At 38.6% G+C, this 22,468-nt stretch overlaps 1 protein-coding gene across 1 annotated transcript; it reads left to right on the forward strand.

The window, feature by feature from the left end:
• The first annotated feature begins 19,868 nt into the window (after positions 1-19,868).
• LOC148163065 (endogenous retrovirus group K member 7 Env polyprotein-like) lies at positions 19,869-20,798 on the forward strand. The gene has a single exon (XM_088028555.1). It carries the CDS (start codon positions 19,869-19,871, stop codon positions 20,796-20,798), a length of 930 nt encoding a protein of 309 aa, XP_087884681.1.
• Positions 20,799-22,468: the final 1,670 nt, after the last annotated feature.

The following is a 22,468-nucleotide window of genomic DNA, read 5'->3' on the forward strand; positions in this document are numbered from 1 at the left end:
TTTTAGTTTTCCTGTAATAAGAAGCCAAAAGTAGATAAACCTAATTTCAGTAATTGATGTTTCATTATTTTATCTTATTGGGAAATAATCGAAGTATTCAATTAATTTAATTTAACACATCACTTAGCAAAACCTTAAGGTTTCAAGTCACCAAGAAGACTTGGGAAAACTATTTAAAAAGTTAAGCTAAAACTTGTTATCTATTCAGTCTGCTTGTTCTTTTCTTTCATAATTCTATATTTCTATAATTGTTTTTAAAAATTCAATTCCAGGGGAACTGGGTTGCTCAGCTGATTAAGCATCTGCCTTCAGCTCAGGTCATGATCTCAGGGTCCTGGGTCCCAGCTCCCTGCTCAGTGGGGAGTCTGCCTCTCCCTCCCCCTCTGACCCTCCTCCCTGCTTGTGGCACTCTCTGTCTCTCTAATAAATAAATAAAATCTTTTAAAAATTCTAGTATAGTCAACATATGTGCTATATTAGTTTCAGGAGTGCAATATAGTAATACAGCAGTTCCATACACTATTCAGTGCTCATCAAGAGAAGTGCACTCCTAATCCCCTTTACCTGTTTCACTCCCTGCTTCCCCTTTGGTAACCATCTATTTGTTCTCTGTAGTTGAGACCATTTTTGTTTGTTTATCTGTATTTTTTAATCTCTTTTGGCCATTTGTTTTGTTTCTTAAATTCCACATATGAGTTAAATTGTGGTATTTCTCTTTCTTTGGCTTATTTTAGAGATTTGAAACCTAGTTTAATTATATATACATAATGATATTTATATAGTTACACAAATACATATATAAGCTGTAAGGATTCTGAACAGGTTCCCCCCAAGGTGTGCCACTTTTGCATGCACATTATTTTGAATTGAAAACAATCAAGGCCCAAAAGATTAAGGAAGAAACTTTGACATCCCCCATAATTAACTAAAATAATTTAGAGTACCTGCCCATGAAGATAGCTATCCCCATAGGTAACTATTTTATAATATGAACTAGGAGTGGTAGACAGAGAGGAATTTAAGAAAGTCTGTTTATTAAAATTCCTATGTCCCATGTTTTTTGTATGGCCCAGCAAACATTTGTTTTATCAAACATTTACTCCTTTTCATCTTCCTGTGAATTTCTTTCTTTTCCTTTGAAGTTCTAGCCCCTACCCCTTTCTCCTTAGTTCAGGATGACATACCTACATCATTTTGTCTGACTGTTTCTTGGAATCTCATGTTTATGTGGATTTCCCATACATATGTAATTAAATTTAATTTTCTTCTGTTAATCTATGTTGTGAATTTTATTTTTAGACCAGCCAGAAGAACTATAAATGTATAGAATTTTTTTTCTTCCCCAATAAGGTCAGTGCTGTGTATTTTCATCCTTATTTACTATATCACAAGTGAATTCAAAGATATTTTTATCTACTACAATTGTCCGAATTGATATAAGATTATTAGAAGTTCAACACTATAAGCATTGTTACTCTGAGGGCACTTAACTGATTAAAATCATTATGCCTAGAAAGAAAATGGTGCTGGATAACTGTACATGAAGCTTCAGAATTTTACAGAGCAGGCTATATAAAGCAAATGCATATATTTAATCATTTTAAAATTACTATTATCTTAAAAATCACAAAGATTTTATTACCAGTATTATATTAATACTAATTAATTAAAAATTCTCAATTTCTTAGCTAGTGGATACTAAAACACTGGATACTGAAATGGATTGTTAAGATGTTCATAGGATGAATTATAAAGGTGTTTCATTAGTAAGGGAAATAAACCTGCATTATAATTTGACTTTAAAATAATACAAAAGTAGCACAGATGTATTTAACATAGATAAATTAGACAGATAACACTACTAACTTGAGATTACTTTTGCTATGTAATTTTAAAACAATTTTAACTACCATGCTAAAAATACTAGTGTGGTGGAAGAATGTTTTCAGTAGACACTTTCAAAGTTTAGAGAGTGCTGAGATTTTTTTTATGCTTTAAATTCTATAACCCATACATATTATCCTGAAATAAAATGTTATGTTCCCCAACAAATATACAGAAAAATTACCACTTAGTAAGTTTACAAAATTATAATTCTATTTTCACAAAATGTATTTTTATATATTACCTACATACATTTTTTCTTAATAGAAAATGATCATAATACACAGTAAAGGATTTGTTTGTGGTGTACTGTAATATTGTCTCTTTCTTTGAATTCTAGACAAATGTTATAAGACAATACATAGATGTTTTTTGAATATGAACTGGATATTGAAATCTAATTTTAGACCAGTTATTGTCCATTTTATCTTGGATAAAAATTTTCACAAAAAATGGTTTTTTTAAGGGACTAACCTACTGGAAATATGTAAAGCACTTTGTCTATAGATTTAGTTGGAGAAATTTGAGAGAACACAATAAATAAAAGTGGGTCATGTGTTCAGAAAGGTAAGGTATAACCATTTGGAAAAAATAAGGTACATATAAGTTCACTTACCCATACCCAGAAAATATAATATTTAACCAAAATATGCAAAAATGTCCTGTAAAATGAGGTCTTTCTATAAAATCAGGTGAATGAGCCCTGGCAAAGGATAACCAGAAAACTTGTAAAAATACATTAGCCAGTATAGGGGAGGAAAAATAATTTTCTCTCTACACTTTTATGTTCTTGGCTGAGACCCTCTGTAGTGAAAGACTTATTAAAAGAGAAAAACAGGGGTTCCTGGGTGGCTCAGTTGGTTAAGTGTCTGCCTTCAGCTCAGATCGCAGTGTCCTGGGATCAAGCCCCACATCAGACTCCTGGCTCTAGTGAGGAACCTGCTTCTCCTTCTCCCTTTGCTGTTACCCCTGCTTGTGCTTCCCCACTCTCTCTCTCGCTCTCAAATAAATCAATAACATTTAAAAAATAAATAAAGAGGAAAAAACAAGCATAAGTTTAATAATGTGTATACCTATTGTATACGAGGGATATCCAGGAAATTGAGGAACTCCCCAAAATGGTCTAATCATAACCTTAAATACAATCTTCAGCTAAAAACAAAAGAAAGATATTGACATTGTGTGTGTGTGGGAACAATTATGGGAGGTTACTGTGCAAAACACAATAATCAAGGGTAAGGTTGTTATGCAGATAACACTGATAAGAGTTTATACAGATTTAGCCATCTTTCTCTTTCTCGTACAAAGAGGGAGACACCTGTACAAATGGAGATTTCTCTTATAAATGTAAATGTCTCTTTCAAAAGGGTAATTTATACTGATTTTCAGAACTCAGGTGTCTGCTATTTCTTAAAAATAACCAGCTCAAGATAATATTTGAGGTAGGGCGCCTGGGTGGCTCAGATAGTTAAGCATCTGCCTTCAGCTCAGGTCATGATCCCAGGGTCCTGGGATCGAGTCCCACATCAGGCTCCCTGCTCCTTGGGAGCCTGCTTCTCCCTCTGCTTCTCTCTCTCGCTCTCTCTCTGTCTCTCATGAATAAATAAATAAAATCTTTAAAAAAAAATAAAAAAAAGATAATATTTGAGGTAAAATATGTTGAAAAGACATATTTTAGGGTGGCATATATTGTTCCCCTCCACCAGATATGCTGTGTCTTTATGGGTCTGTTCTCCCTGGGAACCTGCCTATTAGGTCTTACTCTTACCCAGGTAATGAGAATGAAAAATTGATTTCCTATCTTTTCAAGTGTTACTGGTCCTAATCTTGGTTACTACTGATAACTGGATTCTTGGTATTACTTCTTTATTTTGGACATGAATCACTAAGATTATGATCTCTATGCCACTGGTAACTTAATCCTGATGTAGCAAGAATAGCCTTGGACCATTTGCTTTAACCCTGCTCTAACTTTTTTGAAAAAAGAGCTTTACATTTATATATCTGATGCTAATGACAAAAATATTAGAGCCAATTAATAGTGCATGAGGGTGGGGGAGGGTTAAGATGGTGGAGGACTGGGGTGACCCTAAGCTTGCTTACTTACTCAAACAGAGCTAGATAAATATCAAATCATTCTGAACACCTAAGAAATCGATTGGAAGTCTTAGAGAACAAAGTTGCATATCTACAAACAGAAAAACAAAAACAAAAACAAAAAGTGACCTATGGAAAGTAAGAACTGCAGAGAGTTAAGTTGTGGAAGAAAAGAGCCATGGGTGCTGCAGAGGGGGAGGGAGCCCTGATCACAAAGTACCAAAAGAAAATGAGAGAGAGAAAGGATGGAAAAAAAAAAGAGTGAATACACATGCAAGGGACTGAACAAGAAAACTATTACCTAAAATCATTGACTGGGAAAAAGGAGAGGGTTTCAATACTGCCAGTTTTTAATAAACAGTGGAGTGCAGAGTTTCATATTTTGGAGGCCAATGCCATTGCCAGGGTCCCACCTGGTGGTTTTCCAGTGGGGAAGAAAGGCAGAGCCCTGGGAGTGGGCAGGGCAGCACAGTCTGAGGATCCCCTGGGTCACACAGGTAGAAGCGGTTCTCTGCTTGGAGTGCATTCGGTAGAGGTGATATGGCCACTCTGAGGGCAAAAAACCCTGCAGGCACCATTGAGCTGTCCCATTCATCATTTTAGGAACAAAGATGCTGACTGAGGACAGCAAACCCTGGCACTGCTGTGTGTTGTGATTTACCATAAATGCTGAACCACTGTGCATTCATGTGACTGTTTTCTGGGACAAACTGGCACTGGCAACAGCACAGTGAGATCCTTCCCCAGAGGATCAACGTGGGTCTGCTCCACAGGGGTCTCTGAAGTGTGGGGTTTTAAAACAGCCTTGCCTGAGATAAAACACAGGAGTGCTGTGTCACCTGGCTGGCAGACCTTTCAGACAAGGACAGGGTTCAAGTGGGGATCTGACAGAAGCCAGGACAGAAATTCAGTGACCTATTAAAATGTAATAACATTCATATCATAGGATTCCCAGAAGATGAAGAGAGGAAAAAAAAGGGCAGAAGATTTATTTGAGCAAATCATACCTGAAAATGTCTCTAATCTGGGGAGGGACACCATAGACATCAAAACCCAAGAAACCCAGAGAACTCCCATTAAATTCAACAAAAGCCATCCATCACCAAGGCATACCATAGTCAAATTCACAAAATACAGAAAAGGACAGAATCCTAAAAGCAGCAAGGGGAAAAAAGTCCTTAACTTACAAGGGAAGACAGAGGAGGTTTGTACTAGATCTATCCACAGAAACTTGTCAGGCCAGAAAAGAATGGCAAGATATATACAACATACTAAATGGGAAAAATATGCAGCCAAGAATACCTTATACAGCAAAGTTGTCATTCAGAATAAGAGAGATAAAGAGTTTCCCAGACAAACAAAAACTAAAAGAGTTCCTGACCACTAAACCAACCCTGCAAGAAATATTAAGGGGCACTCTGAGTTGGGGGGGAGACCAAAAGCAACAAAGACTAGAAAGGAACAAAGAACGTCACCACAAACACAAAATTTACAGGTAACACAATAGAACTAAATTCATATCTTTCAATGATCACACTGAATGTAAATAGACTAAATGGTCCAATCAAATGCATAGGGTATCAGAATGGATTAAAAAAAAAAACAAAACAAGATCCATCTTTATGATGCCTAGAAGAGATTCAATTTAGACCTAAAGATTCCTGCAGATGGAAAGTGAGGGAATGGAGAACCATCTGTCATGGAAATGGACATCAAAAGAAAGCCAGAGTAGCCATACTTATTTCAAACAAACTAGAATTTTAAACAAAGACTGGAAAACGAGATGAAGAAGGTCATTATATCATCATTAAGGGATATATCCATCAAGAAAATCTAACAATTTTAAATATTTATGCCTCCAACTTGGTAGCACCCAAATATATAAATTGACTAATAACAAAAAGAAACTCATTCATAATAATTCAATAATAGTAGAGGACTTTAACATCCCACTTACAACAATGGACAGATCATCTAAAAAGAATATCAACAAAAAAACAATGGTTTTGAATGACACACTGGACTGGATGGACTTAACATATCTTCAGAACATTTCTTCTTAAGGAGAAAAATACACATTCTCTTTGAGTGCACACATAACATTCTTCAGAATAGATCATAAAATGGGTTACAGGTCAGCCCTCAATACGTACTAAAAGATTGAGATCATACCATGAATATTTTCATACCACAATGCTATGAAACTTGAAGTCAACCATAAGAAAAAAAAATTGGAAAGACCAGAGTTACATGGAGATTAAAGAATATCTTACTCAAGAATGAATGTGTAAACCAGAAAATTAAAGAAGAAGTAAAAAAGCATATGGAAACATGTGAAAATGAAAACACGGCAGTCTAGGGGCGCATGGGTGCCGGTGTCGGTTAAGTGTCTGGCTTTTGGTTTCAGCTCAGGTCATGATCTCAGGATAGTGAGATCAAGCCCCATTTCAGGTTCTGTGCTCCATATGGAGTCTGTTTAAGACTCTCTCTACCTCCCACTCTGCCCTTCCCTCTGCTCTCTCTCTGTCTAAAATAAATAAGTAAATTTAAAAGAAAACGCAACAGTCCAAATTTTGGGGTTGCAGCAGTCAATCCTAAGAGGAAGTACATTGCAAAATAGGCTTACCTCATGAAGCAAGAAAAATCTCAAATACACAACCAACCTTACACCTAAAGGGACTAGAAAACGAAGAACAAATAAAGCCTAAAGCCAACAGAAGAAGGGAAATAATAAATATTAGAACAGAAACACATGATATAGAAAAAAAAAAAACCAATAGTATAACAGATCAATGAAACTAAGGCCTGGTTCTTTGAAAGAATTAATAAAATTGATAAACTCCTAACCAGACTTCTCAAAAAGAATACAGAAAGGATCCAAATAAATAAAATCACAAATGAAAGGAGAGAAATCACAACCAACACCACAGAAATACAATTATAAGAGAATATTATGAAAAATTATATGCCAACAAACTGGGCAATCTGGAAGCAATGAACAAATTTCTACAAACAAATTTATAGGATTTATAAACAAATTCTCATTTAAAAAAACCAAAATTTCCTACAAACTACCAAAACTGAAACAGGAAGAAATAGAAAATTTGAACACGACATAAACCAGAAAGAAATTGAATCAGTAATAAAAAATCTCCCAACAAACTTTCTAGGGGAATTCAAGACATTTAAAGAAGAATTAACACCTATTCTTCTCAAACTGTTGCAAAAAAAAAAGAAAAAAGAAAAAAAAGAAACTGAAGGACAACCTCCATACTCATTCTAAGAGGCCAACATTCCCTTGATTCTAAAACCAGACAAAAACTCCACTACAAAGAATTACAGGCCAATATCCAGATGAAAATGGATGCAAGAATTCTCAACAAGATATGAGCAAATTGATTATAACAGCACAGTAAAAGTATTATTCACCATGATCAAGTGGGATTTATTCCTGGGCTGCAAGAATGATTCAATATTTGCAAATCAATCAACATGATACAACACATTAATAAAAGAAAAGATAAGAGCCATATGATCCTCTCAATAGATGCAGAAAAAGCATTTGACAAAATACAATGTCTTTCTTTGTTAAAACCCTCAACAAGGTAGGGATAGATGGAACATATATCAACATCCTAAAGGTCACATATAAAAGACCCACAACTAATATCATGCTCAATGGGGAAAAACTGACAGCCTTTCCCCTACAGTAAGGAATAAGACGAGGATATCCACTCTCACCATTACTATTTAAAATAGTATTGGATGTCTTAGCTTCAGCAATCAGACAACAAAAAGAAGTAAGAGGCATCCAATTCAGCAAGGAAGAAGTCAAACTTCCTCTATTTGTAGACAACAGGATACTTTATTTTTTTAAAGATTTTATTTATTTATTTATTTATTTATTTATTTATTTATTTATTTATGAGAGAGAGAGCACAAGCAGGGGGAGCAGCAGGCAAAGGGAGAGGGAGAAGCAGGATTTCCACTGAACAGGGAGCCTAATGCAGGGCTTGATCACAGGACCCTGGGATCATGACCTGAGCCAAAGGCAGATGCTTAACCCACTGAGCCACCCAGGTGCCCCAACAACAGCATACTTTGTATAGGAAACCTGAAGGACTCCACCAAAAAATGCTAGGAATAATAAATGAATTCAGCAAGGTAACAGGATGTAAAATTAATGTACAGAAACCTGTTGCATTTCTTTTTTTAAAAAGTATTTTACTTATTTTATTGACAGAGAGACAGCATAAGCAGGGGAAGCGTCAGGCAGAGGGAGAAGGACAAGCAGACTCCCCACCGAGCAGGGAGCTCAATGTGGGACTGGTTCCCAGGACTCTGGGATCATGCCCCGAGCCAAGGGCAGTGGCTTAACTAACTGAGCCACCCAGGTGCCCCCTGTTGTATTTCTATACACCAATAACAAAACAGCAGAAAAAGAAATCAAGAAATTGACCCATTGCAATTGTAACAAAAAATATCATATTTCTAGGAATAAACCTAATCAAAAGATCTGTACTCCGAAAATTATAGAACACTTATGAAAGAAATTGAAGAGGACATGAAGAAATGGAAAAGCATTCCATGGTCATGGATTAGAAGAACAAACATTGTTAAAATGCCATACTACCCAAAGCAATCTACATATTTAGTGTTAACCCTATCAAAATACCATCAGCATGTTTCACTGACCTAGAACAAACCTAAAATTTGTATGGAACCACAAAAGACACTGAATAACCAAAGTAATCCTGAAAAAGAAAAACAGAACTAAAGGCATCGTGATTCCGGACTTCAAGTTATATTAAAAAGTTGTAGTCATCTAGACAGTATGATACTGGCACAAAAACAGACACATAGATCAACGGAACAGAATAGAGAACCCAAAAATGGACCCACAACTATATCATCAACTAATGTTTGACAAAGCGGGAAAGAATATCAAATGGAAAAAAGACAGCCACTTCAACAATTGGTGTTTGGGAAACTGAACAGCAACATACAGAGGAATGAATCTGGACCGCTTTCTTACACCATACACAAAAATAAATTCAAAATGGATAAAAGACCTAAATGTGAGACAGGAAACCATCAAAATCCTAGAGAAGAATACAGGCAGCAACCCCTTTGACCCCGGCCATAGCAACTTCTTACTAAACACATTGCTGAAGGCATGGGAAACAAAAGCAAAAATGAACTATTGGGACTTCATCAAGATAAAATACATCTGCACAGCAAAGGAAATAATCAACAAAACTAAAAGGCAGTCTATGGAATGGGAAAATATATTTGCAAATGACATATCTGAAAAAGGGTTAGTATCCAAAATCTATGAAGAACTTACCAAATTCAAGACCCCAAAATGAATAATCCAATTAAGAAATGGGCAGAAATCATGAATAGACATTTTTCTAAATAAGACATCCAGTTTGCTAACAGACAAATGAAATGATGCTCAATATCACTCATCATCAGAGAAATACAAATGAAAAGTGCAATGAGATACTACCTCACACCTGTCAGAATGGCTAAAATTAACAACACAGGAAACAACAGGTGTTGGTGAGGATGTGGAGAAAGGGGAACCCTCTTCCACTGTTGGTGGGAATGCAAACTGTTGAAGCAACTCTGGAGAACAGTATGGAGGTTCCTCAGAAAGTTAAAATTAGAACTACCCTATGATCCAGCGCACTAGTAGGCATTTACCCAAAGGACACAAAAATACTGATTTAAATGGATACATTCATCCCAATGTTTATAGCATTATCAACAACAGCTAAAGTATGGAGAGAACCCAAATGTCCATAGACTGATGAATGGATAAAGAAGATGTGGTGTGTGTGTGTGTGTTTATATATTACTCAGCCATCAGAAAGAATTAAATCTTGTCATTTGCAATGACATGGATGGAGGTAGAATGTATTATGTTAAGCAAAATAAGTCAGTCAGAGAAAGACAAATACCATATGATTACACTCATATGTGGAATTCAGGCAACAAAACAGATGAACATATGGGAGGGGGAGAATAATAAGAAAGAGAAAAATGTGAGAGGGAAACAAACCACAAGAGACTCTTAAAGATAGAGAACAAACAGAGGGTTAAATGAGGGAGGTGATTGGGGAATGGGCTAGATGTGTGATGGGTATTAAGGAGGGCACTAGTTGTGATATGCACTGCGTGTCCTATGTGATGAATCACTGAATTCTACTCCTGAAATCAGTATTGTACTGTATGTTAACTAACTAGAATTTAAATAATAACTTGAATAAAAAACACTCAACAATATTAGAGGCATAAACAGCAGTGCTTGAAACTATTTTCCACTTAAATTTTGGTAGCTTATGAGTATATGTGATGAGAAGTGTGAGGTTACAGTTTTGTGAGAGAAGTAAGAAATCAGTCATTTCCTTCAGTTATATTAATTCTCATGTAATTCTCGTGGTTGGAGGGCTGTATCCATATTACCATGGGTATTATTACTTAATAGATGCATGGTAGTGGTGGCTACAAATGTACTGTGTGGACTGTGATAGTTTTCTTCTGGTGCCTCATGTTAGGAGAAAAAATATATTTACAGCCCTTGTAGCTTGAATAAAACTACAAATAATAATGGCTGCTGAAAACTGTTGGCATTTTACTTTGAAATCACTTCTTCTAAAAGAAGCTACCTACTTAGACCATTAGTCTCTGTTAAAAAACAAAATTCAACTGAGTAAACTAAAGATCTTACTGGCTTTATTCAGCAATTCATGAATTGGGTGGCATCCCATCTAGCAGATAGAAGAGCTCCAAAGGGCTTTTCTCCCCCAAACGGGAGACTATTATAAGCAGAAGGGGCCAGGGACAAAGAAAGAGTGGATTACCTCATTTTTCTTTGGGGATTGGAAGGTGTGTATCAGGAGAATTACTTCACTAGTGCTGTTCAGGAAATTCAGATTTATTGGTTTAAGGTTACTTTCCTGGGGGAGGTTGAAACTGCACTTAGGTTTAGGTATTATGTCTCAGTTTGGTGATGTGAGCTTTAGCACCAGTGACTACATTTTGGATTTGTTGTCTCTTTTTTAACACCTCATACCCTTGCAAGACATGAGAAATGTGTGATTAGGGTTGCTGTTTCTCCCAGCATATGACACAGACATAACCCCAGAATGAAAACTGGTCATTGAATTCACAGAAAACAAACAAACAAAAAAACACAATACTTTTACCTCTTTTTTGAAGTATGACTTCTACTATAAGGAGAAATATAAAATAATGGACTCTCAAACATTCTGCTGAGACATTACAATATTCTTTTATTCAATCTAGTAGAGACTGCTTGGCTGAAGCCATAGTTTACAATTACTATATAGGCCATAAGGATTAGAATGAACTTTCCATTATGAGCCACTAATATCTTTTTACATTTTTTATTTTTTTATTTTTAAAGATTTTATTTATTTATTTGACAGAGAGACACAGTGAGAGAGGGAACACAAGCAGGGGGAGTGGGAGAGGGAGAAGAAGGCTTCCTGCAGAGCAGGGGAGCCTGATGCGGGACTCGATCCCAGGACCCTGGGATCATGACCTGAGCTGAAGGCAGATGCTTAATGACTGAGCCACCCAGGCGCCCCCACTAATATCTTTTTAATGCCTTGATCAAATATATAATATTTCCACAACCTTTTCAAACTGTATGTATGTATGTATGTATTTTAGAGAAAGATGGGGGGAGAGGAAAAGAGAGAGGGAGAGAGTCTTAAGTAGGCTCCATGCCCAGGTTGGAGTCCAACACAAGGCTCAATCTCATGACCCTGAAATCATGACCTGAGCCAAAATTAAAAGTCAGATGCTTAACTGACTGAGCCACTCAGGTACCCCTTTCCAACTGGTTTTAAAATTTGGGGAAGTAACTCAATTTTTTTCTGAATATAATGATGCACCTCCCATAGCAGAGTGACTGCTATTACATATTAATATTCTCATTGTGCTTTAATTATAACTAGAGTTCTTAAATTATACCATACCTCTATATAAAAACTAACCAATTACTCTCTTTTTAGGACTGAACAGTATGAGAACTTTGATGTCTCAGAATATTCATTGAAAAATTCTAATGCTGAAGAATGTTTTCATAAATTTCATTTTGGATACAAACCCTATGGTCTTTAATAATAAAATATTTTTATGTAAAGGAAATATCCTATAAGCATCTATTAACACGTTTGATAAAATAAGGAAAATGGAAAATATATCAGCTACTTATAAAAAAACACAGATTATATTACTAACCACTAAATACCCTGAAATCTAAGAAATGGAGGGAATCAACAACTCTAATAATATTTATCAATATAAATATTGTACCAAATACAGAAAAATTTAGGGCTTATTAGAGCAGTGGTTATTGACATCTTTTCATTCTCAGACCTCTGAGTAACTCGTAAAAATTACTGAATGAGTTACAGGATAAATTCTTATTCACACATGCACATAAAGTTTCATATAAATTTCAAGAGGTTAATGAACAGATTGAGAATCCCCTTTAAAATAAATTTATTTCTTTTATTTCTTTTATTGCTTATTTCTTTGGAATGTTTAGGCATATTCTTAGCTTTTTATTCCTACCATATTTAGTCATGCATTGTGATATAAATACAAATTGACATACATCATATATGTAGTATGTAGGGGACAAAATAAAGCCCCTAAAAAGAATTTATAGTCCAATTACAACAGGTGGTCAACTACAAAGTTAGAGGGCAAAGTCTCACAAAAATCCTTTACTTTTAACACCAGTTGCAAATTTAGAGTTCCCCAAACCACCCTCAGTTTCCATAGTTCACTGGTACTCTACAACTCACTGAAAGTTTTTGTAAATGATTACTGTTCATTACAGGAAAAGGATATAGGGTAAAATAAACTGAAGGCAGAGATAAATCAGGGAGAATCCATGAGGGGTGAAAACATGAAACTTCTTGTCATCTCTCTGTAGGAGTCATGGACAGTGTTCCTTCCTCCTGGACACAATACACATAGAATATTGCCAAACAGGAAAGCTTACCTGAATCTTTGGTGTTGATGATTTTAATTGGGATTCTATCACATCCAGTCTACCTGGTTGAACTTTGGTTTCCAGACCCTCCTGGAGGTCTGACTAATCAGTTTCTCCAGGGGTTAAGACTGATACCACATGAACCAAAGCCCCCCATTGTAGGAAACAGAAGCCACAATGACCACTGGTGCATATTCGTTCAGACTCCAAGATCTCTGAGAAAACTCGAGATTGCAGGATTAAAAATAACCCAAAAGGATCAGAGTGAAATGCCCTTGGGATGTGTGTGGTCAGCATAAAGTACACCCCAGAAGATGTTTTGTAGATAGGAAGCCAGCTGTAAACAGCACACCCTGCATTCCCTTCTTTGTTCTCTTATCCTGTGTTAAGGTCCAAGTACAATGGTGTTTACCATTAATTGATCACAGCCAGTTACAGGTTTCTTTATTCCTTCTCCACTCCCACTGCTTCACTTAACTAACCCTGTGTACGTGGAAGAATGTGCCTTACTAAACCCCTGCTGTAAATCATTATAGACCTATGTCACTGTAGAAGGTATATTAGACTATGGAAAATAAACCTCGGGACCTCGGACTGTTAGCTCTGGGACCCTGTTCCTCGCTATACTGTCATCTCTTTTCCTCAGTTCCTTCACCGCTCCAGGTCTCCAACTCTCAGAGCTCGACAAGTGGCACCCAAACAGGGACCTGAAGCCCCCGTCGAGGAGTGATCGGCCAGTGATAGGAACCCTACAGAAGGTGGTAAGTAGGAAAGTTTATTACAGGGTTATGGGGAAATCAAATTTGAAAGCATCAGGTTTTGCTGCATTAATATATCATTTTCTTAAAGAATATGGAGCTAAAGTTACTAAGCAGTGCATAGAAAAGTGTTTGGAAACAGTAGTTGAATATAATCCTTGGTTTCCGGAAGAAGGCTCCTTAGATGAGGAGACTTGGGTCTGAGTGAAAAATAATGTCTTGAAGGCTATGAGACAGGGTGAAACGATTCCCCTTGATTTCTGGCCCATTTGGGTTTTAGTATGAGTGGTGATCAATACTATGGAAACTGGGGATAAGTTATCCCCGGCTGAGGTTGCTAAAGAAACTACCAACTCTTTACATACATATGAATTAGACAATGAGACTTTAGAAAAGGCTAAGACTGAATGTAAAATAATTTTCGCAGCTTCACAGTCCTGGCCGTCACCCACGGCCCCTCCACTTTTCATGGAGGACCCCGCTGAAGATGATCAACCTCCCTCCATAGTAGATTTATTTCCTCTTAAACGATCCCCCCTAGCTCTCTCACCTCTCGAGAAGGAACTCCGATGGCAAGGGGCTGATGATCTATTTATGGCTTTCCCCATAGACCGAACACAAGCTGCTCGTCCCGTCTATGAGGGATTAGATTTAAATGCTTTAAGGGAACTAAAGAAGGCTTGCCACTCATATGGACCCACAGCCCCTTACACTATAGAGATTTTGAAAGCTTGGGCAAATTCTGGGGAGTGGATCCCTCATGACTGGCATATGGTTGCACAGGCTTGCCTTAAGCCACAAGATTTATTACAGTGGAAAATGTGGTTATTGGATGCTGCCTATATGAAAGCCCGGGTGAATCGGGCTAACCCAGCCATGCATCATATTTCTTTTGAAATGCTCACTGGCTCTGGCCCCTTTTTTGATGTTCGAGAGCAGTTGGTTAACACCCGGCCTGCAGCCACAGCTCAGGTATCTGAAATTGCCCTCGCAGCTTGGGGAAAGTTAATCCCTTCAGGGGAAGTGGGGCAAAGTTATATAAAAATCGTGCAAGGCCCTACAGAAGCATATACTGATTTTATTTCTCGGCTCGGAATGGCTATTGACAGCTAAGTCGATAATAAACCTGCTAAAGAGCACTTGCTAAGACAGCTTGCTTTTGAAAATACTAATGAGGACTGCCAAGCGGCCATCCGGCCACATAGAGAAACAGGAAACATTCCTGAATATCTTCGTCTATGTAGAAATATTGGCACTCTTACACATCAAGCTTGGATAGCTTCCCTTCAGCTCATGGCCCTACAAAAACAACAGGATATAAAATGTTATAACTGTGGAAAAATAGGACATGTCAAGAAAGAATGCCGTAAAACCCCCAACCTAGATCCAATTCTCCTTTTAATACCACCCCTAGCCTCTGCCCTCATTGTGGCAAAGGCAAACATTGGGCCAAGGAATGCAAATCCAAATTTGACAGGCAAGGTAACCCACTTCCATTAAGGTCCGGAAACAGGATGTGGGGCCACCCCGGGCCCCGAACAACAACGGGGGATTCAATATGTCGCCTCTCCAGCAGCAACTTCCTGCTGCGCACATAAACCCTCCGTGTTATCACTCAGTCCCTCCACCCAGGGAAGTGCCGCAGTAGATTTAACAACTCCTTTTACAGTAAGTCTTCATCCTGGTCTTGGGCCTCAAAAACTACCCACAGGTTATTACAGACCTTTACCAAGAGGAACTGTGGGTCTTGTGCTAGGAAGATCTAGCCTAAATCTCAAGGGAATCCAGGTGATGACTGGAGTAGTAGATTCTGACTATGAGGGAGAATAATGGTGGTCGCACAGACTCGGGTTCCTTGGACTTTTAAGGGAAGAGATAGAATTGCTCAGTTATCATTATTGCCCTATGTACAAATTGGTCAGTCCCAACAGATCAGATGAGGAGGATTTGGTAGTACTGATCCTCTCATGGTTAAATGGGCTTCATTATTGACTCAGACTGATCGTCCTTCTATGACTCTTAAAGTTAGAGGAAGGACTTTCTCAGGTCTAGTAGACACTGGGGCTGATATTTTAGTAATAGCCTCCCAGCATTGGTCTAATACCCGGCCCATGCAAGCAACCTCTAGTTCGGCAGAAAGAATAGGTTTTGTGATGGCAGAAGAAATTCGACAAAGTAGTGTGCTACTTAAATGTGAGGGACCAGACGGATTAGAAGGAGTTATCCAGCCTTTCATCTTAAATACCCCCATTAATTTTTGGGGAAGGGATCTCTTGCAACAATGGGGAGCTGAGCTAATCATCCCCATAAATCACCAGCTAATCAAATCATGACAAAAATGGGCTATAAGCCAGGACAGGGCTTAGGCAGACAACATGAAGGAATAAAGGAGCCTATCATTGCCCAAGGACAAACTCATAGGGCTGGACTGGGTTACCCTTTTTTCTAGGGGCCATTGAGGAAAAGAGGCCTGCCCCTATTAAAATAACATGGAAAACTTCTTCCCCGGTTTGGACTCCTCAATGGCCCCTTCCGATAGACAAATTGCAGGCCTTAGCACAAACTGTTTAAGAGCAATTGCAGGCAGGACATACAGAGCCTTCGCAATCTCCTTGGAACTCTCCTGTTTTTGTTATCAGAAAGAAATCAGGTAAGTGGAGGCCCTTAATAGACCTTCAGAATGTTAATCCCGTCATGGATCTTCTGGGTGCCTTGCAGCTTGGGTTACCCACTCCTACAGCCATTCCCAAACAATGGCCATTGATAATAATAGATCTTAAGGATTGTTTTTATACCATAGCCATTCACCCTGAGGATAAGGAGAAATTTGCCTTTTCTATTCCCAGCACTAACAATAAGGAACAAATGAGACGATATCAATGGACAGTTTTGCCACAAGGCATGACTAATTCTCCTACCATGTGTCAGTATTATGTTGGCCAGGTCCTCAGACCTGTAAGAGATCACTATCCTCAATCCTATATCATTCATTATATTGATGATATTTTGCTAGCGTCACAAACTGAAACTGAATTACAAGATGTGTATCAGGCCACTTCCCAACATTTGACTTCCGCGGGTCTCTTAATAGCCCCAGAGAAAGTCCAGACAACTACTCTGGCTTCTTATCTAGGCACTGTGGTAGATAGAACCACAGTGAAACCTCAAACAATGCAAATTCATAGGGATACCCTCCTTACGCTTAACGATTTTCAGAAACTCCTAGGAGACGTTAATTGGATTCACCCTCTCCTAGGGATTCCAACTTATAAATTACAAAATTTATTTAACACTTTACGAGGTGATTCTGCTTTAGATAGTCCTCGCACTATCCTCAGAGGCAGAGGCCGAACTGCAGTTTGTTGAGGAGCGATTCAAAACTGCCTTTGCTTACAGGTAGGATGATTCTCTTCCCCCTGCTGCTTCTTATTTTCCCTACCCCTCATTCTCTGACTGGTGTGATAGCACAAAAAGACAAACCTCTCAAATGGGTGACTTTACATACAAAAACTTCTCGAACTGTTACTCCATATCTATCTCTTGTCACTTCACTCATTCTCCAAGGACAAAAGCATGCTATTCAAATTCTTGGTTTTGACCCAGTGCTCATTGTTTTACCTATCTCTTCCACATCCTTTAAGGAAGTCTTTCCCTTCTCTACTGATCTGCAAATATCTCCTGCTGATTATACTGGGCGCATAGGTTGCACTATCCATCAGGTAAACTATGGGACTTCCTAAAGTGCACTGCCTGGGTTATAAATCGCGTAGTTCGTAATGCCCCAATCCCCTCAGTTCCTACATACTTTATTGATGGCTCTTCCTCCGGGCACGCCAGAGTCTGGGGCCCTGCTATTCAGGGCTCCATAAAAACCCCTTACACTTCCGCTCAACAGGTCAAACTTGCAGTTTTATTGTTCTTATTGCAGAATGTTCATTATCCTATAAATATCGTATCTGATTCTGCTTACGTAGTTGGCATTGTTGCGCCTTTGGAAACAGCTCTTATTTCTACAATGCATTCTATCATTAATTCTTTGCTTCAGGAATTACAATTAGAAATTCAGTCTCAAACTCACCCTTTTTTCATTACTCATATCCACTCTCATTCTAACCTCCCTGGACCTCTTACACAGGGAAATCAGTCTGCTGATTTATTGGCTACACCTATTTTTGAAACTCCACAAGAAGAACATGCCCATCTTCATACCAACGCCAGTGGCCTTCATTCACACTATAAAATACCCTTACGTTTTGCCAGGCAAATAGTCTCTTCCTGTCCTATCTGTTGACCTCTACGTTTAACTGAGCATCCGGTGGGCATCAATCCCAGAGGCACAGCTCCTGACTGTATTTGGCAAATGGATATTCCTCATTTTCCCCCTTTCGGATGCCTCTCATATATTCATGTCACAATAGACACCTTTTCAGGATTTCTTCATGCTACTCCTTTAACGGGGGAAAAGGCTGGGCATGTCATTTCTCAATTGCTTGAATGTTTTGCTATTATGGGGTTACCTGCTTGTATCAAGACAGACAATGGCCCAGCATATACTAGCAAAAAAGTACGAGAATTCCTTGCAGAATGGCAAATACAGCATATCACAGGTATTCCTTATAATCCTCAAGGACAAGCTGTAGTAGAAAGGGCACATGCTACCATTAAAAAACAACTCTATAAAACTATGTCCAAAAAGAAGGGGGGAATCTCTCCCCGAGACGTCATGGCACAAACTTTATTTATTTTAAATTTTTTAAGTTTACCCCAAGGAGAACCATATACTAAAGCTGACAAACATTTCTCGCCAGCCTCAATCTCAACTCAGGACGCACCCGTGTGGATAAAAAATGAGGAAAATAATTGGTTGCCCAGGAAATAAATTATCCGAGGCCCTGGTTATGCTTGTGTCATTCCAGATGGATCCAGTTGAGCAATTTGGATACCTCTTTGGAAAGTCCGGCCCAAGACTGGAGATAAAGATAACAGAAGAGGTCTTTCAGACACTGTAGGGATTGACTACCCAACCCCCTGTCTGAGAGATGGCAACACTCTCCTTGAAGAGACCTCAAAAACAAAAATTGCCCCTGACAACACCCCCAACTTGGGGGCAACTGAAGACCCTCACTCAGAGGGCCAAGCGAGTCCTAGAGATGACCAGATCTACCAAAACCCCTGAACATTTGTTCCTGGCTATGTTAGCGGTGGTGACATGTGCCTCTATGGTAGGTGAAAAACACACCTACTGGGCATATGTACCCCATCCTCCCTTGTTGCATTTAGTTGAATGGACAGAATATGGACCTACTGTTTCTACAAATGACTCTACTCATCTCCCAGCACCTTGGTCCTCTGTACCCCCATCTAAACCAGAAGAAGAAGGGACTCTTATGAATATCTCTTTGGGATTTGAAACATTACCCTTATGCTTGGGACAGAAAAAAATATGTCTCCCCCTTCACTGACAAACTTGGGCCCATATCCTTCCCCCGACCAAATCATACAGAACCTTGATGGGAATAATGACTGCTTTATCATTTAATTTTAGCGAGGTCAACACAACTAACACACTGGGAAAATCTGATGATCCTGTCTGTACTACAATCTCCTATAAACATTATGTTTTTGAGCCTATATACTGGTCCCACTGGAGGGGACCCCATGGAAAAATATTTATGTTAAATAATAGAATGGTGGTAGATTGGGGCCCACATGGGAAGTTTTTAAATAACTGTTCTGAGGATGTGAATAGCACCATATGTGATTACATTACTAATATTAGGTGGACTCACACTGACCACGGTACTTATACCCATCATCATACTAAAGGGTTAATGGCATGGCATGAAGGAGGACTGGCACCTCCTCAGCCTCATTTGGTAACCAATAAAGACCATGTGGGGCTGGAACAGTGGGATCTTTGGAAGCTCCCAGCTGCACTGGCATCCTTATAGTTTTATGCAGGAAATTTCTCAGGGACATCTCAGTCTTGGAGTGATTATTGGTTTACTTACAATTCTTCGATATCCATACAAGCCTGTGTTCATTTACCTTATCTCATTACAATAGGAGAAATAGAAGTTAACTATACTATGAGGAGCATTGATTGTCCCAACTGCCGGTTGTATACTTGTCTTAATCATACCACCCCTTTTAACAGCAGTATGGATTCCATCCTTCTTCTCCAGGCCTGTATGGGGGTCTGGATCCCGGTAAATCTCACAAGAAGTTGGGAAGAAAACCCTGTTGAAGGTCTCTTGTCAAAAATGTTGAGTGAGTTACTTACCTGCGGGCGACGTTTCATAGCTACAATAGTACTTGTCATTCTGGGGCTGACTGGTATTACCACAACAGCAACAATAGCTGGGGTGACCCTGCAAACGTCCTTGCAGACTCACGACTTTGTCAAAACCTGGCAAGAAAAATCACGCAACTTCTGGCTCACGCAGACCAAACTGGATAAAGAATTACAATCGAAGGTTAGTGAATTGGAACAAGCTATAAAATGGATAAGGAATCAACTTATTGACTTACAACAGCAGGTTTTTCTTAAGTGTGATTGGAATTCCAGTTCAGTCTGCGTGACTCCCTATCCCTTTAATGCTTCCAAACACACTTGGGAACAAATTAAATATCACTTACAAGACATCCGTGGTAATTTATCCCTAGACATTCAGACTCTACAACAAGAGATGTTTGAGACCTTTAAAAATGCCCTCCCAAAAACTCAATATGGGCAACTAGCCTCCGATATCACTCAAGCTCTGGAAGGTCTGGATCCCCGGGGATGGTGGCAGAGTATCATCCATAGTCTTAGTAGCTCAATTTTTGCAATTTTAATATGTTGCCTTATATTTCTCATAGGATACAGTACTCTCAAAAAACGAGTGAATGCCCAAAACCTCCATCACAGAGTGCTTACGGCAGCAGCTGTTTTGGAAAAAGAAAGGGGGAGCTGTAGGAAACAGAACACCACAATGACCACTGGTGCATATTCGTTCAGACTCCAAGATCTCTGTTAAAAATAACCCAAAAGGATCAGAGTGAAATGCCCTTGGGATGTGTGTGGTCAGTAAAAAGTACACAGCAGAGGATGTTTTGTAGATAGGAAGCCAGCTGTAAACAGCACACCCTGCATTCCCTTCTTTGTTCTCTTATCCTGTGTTAAGGTCCGAGTACAATGGTGTTTACCATTAATTGATCACAGCCAGTTACAGGTTTCTCTACTCCTCTCCACTCCCACTGCTTCACTTAACTAACCCTGTGTACGGAAGAATGTGCCTTACTAAGCCCCTGCTGTAAATCATTATAGACCTATGTCATTGTAGAAGGTATATTAGACTATGGAAAATAAACCTTGGGACCTCGGGCTGTTAGCTCAGGGTCCCCTGTGCCTCGCTATACTGTCGTCTCTTTTTCTCAGTTCCTTTGCCGCCCCAGGTCCCCGACTCTCAGAGGTCGACACCCCATCATAAATCACAGTGATAGTAGACCTTCAGTTGGCCTAAGCCCTTAGGCAAACAGGGACACAACTATCAGGCAGGACATTCCAAGGGCCTGGAGATAACCTCCCAACAGCCAAGGGCAAAGGCCAGACTATTTTTCATTCTTCACCTTCACAAATTCTGAGTAAAATCAACATATAAAAGATAAAATTATATTTGTAAAGATATTAACTTAAAAAAGAGAATTTTCACTCAGGCACCCCAAAGAGGAGTTTTACTGAGTCTTCATTGTGTTAGCTTTACCCACCAAATATAGATAAACTAAGGGTATATGTATCAACAGAATAGGGATTGTAAATTTTCTGGGGAGAGGGGCTCTTTCTCTTTTGTTCATTGCTGTACCAATAATGGTGAGCATAGAGCCTGGTAAAATGGTGGGGATTCAATAAATACCTATTGACAAAAAGAATGAACAAGTGAATGCATGAATGAATGGCCAGTATGGGAATTTATTTATATATTTATTTTTATTTTTTAAGATTATTTATTTATTTATTAGAGAGAAAGAGAGAGCACACAGAGGGAAAAGTAGACTCCCCATTGATCAGAAAACCTGACTTAGGGCTTGATCCCAGGACCCCGAGATCATGACCTGAGCCAAAGGCAGTTGTTTAACTGACTGAGCCACCCAGGTGCACCACCAGTATGGGAATTTAATAAATTAAATCACAGAAGTGGAATTTAGAAGTGTTTACCTAGTATTGTCCCAAGGAGATAATATCCTGACTAGCCCAAGCTATTTCTACAGTAGAGACACGCATCAGGTTAGCATAGCTTGATAATGCTGGCTGTTAAATTCTGAGTGAACAACTTTCGTCTGTAATATTGTTTCTTATTTGTTCTGGCTGAGGGAAGAAATGTACTGACCTCCTCATGTGAAGTATATCCTGTTTAACAGTTACATATCTGTCAACAAAGGAATTGATGTTGTGGTTTATTGCTATTTACTGATTCATTCACAAAAGATTCATTGAGCATCTAGACACTGTGTTGGGTCCTGGGTATATAGTAGTATCTTATTTTCAAATCCCTCTATTATTCTCATTAACTGAATCTTTACGACTTTTTTCAGGATACTTGAACATAATCTTTCCTCCGCCTTCTTTGGAGATGACTGTTACTGTCCTTAATTTATAAAATAAATTATTAACTTAAATCCTCAGGTTTTGTCCTTCACATCTACAAAC

Source organism: Eumetopias jubatus, unplaced genomic scaffold (genome assembly GCF_037043125.1).
Source record: "Eumetopias jubatus isolate StellerSeaLion01/CBP00866 unplaced genomic scaffold, mEumJub1_p1.0 scaffold_11, whole genome shotgun sequence".
Lineage (NCBI taxonomy): Eukaryota > Metazoa > Chordata > Mammalia > Carnivora > Otariidae > Eumetopias > Eumetopias jubatus.

Coding starts and splice junctions, on each gene's coding strand:
- LOC148163065 (XM_088028555.1), top strand. CDS start 19,869: ATGAGGAGCATTGATTGTCCCAACTGCCGGTTGTATACTTGTCTTAAT.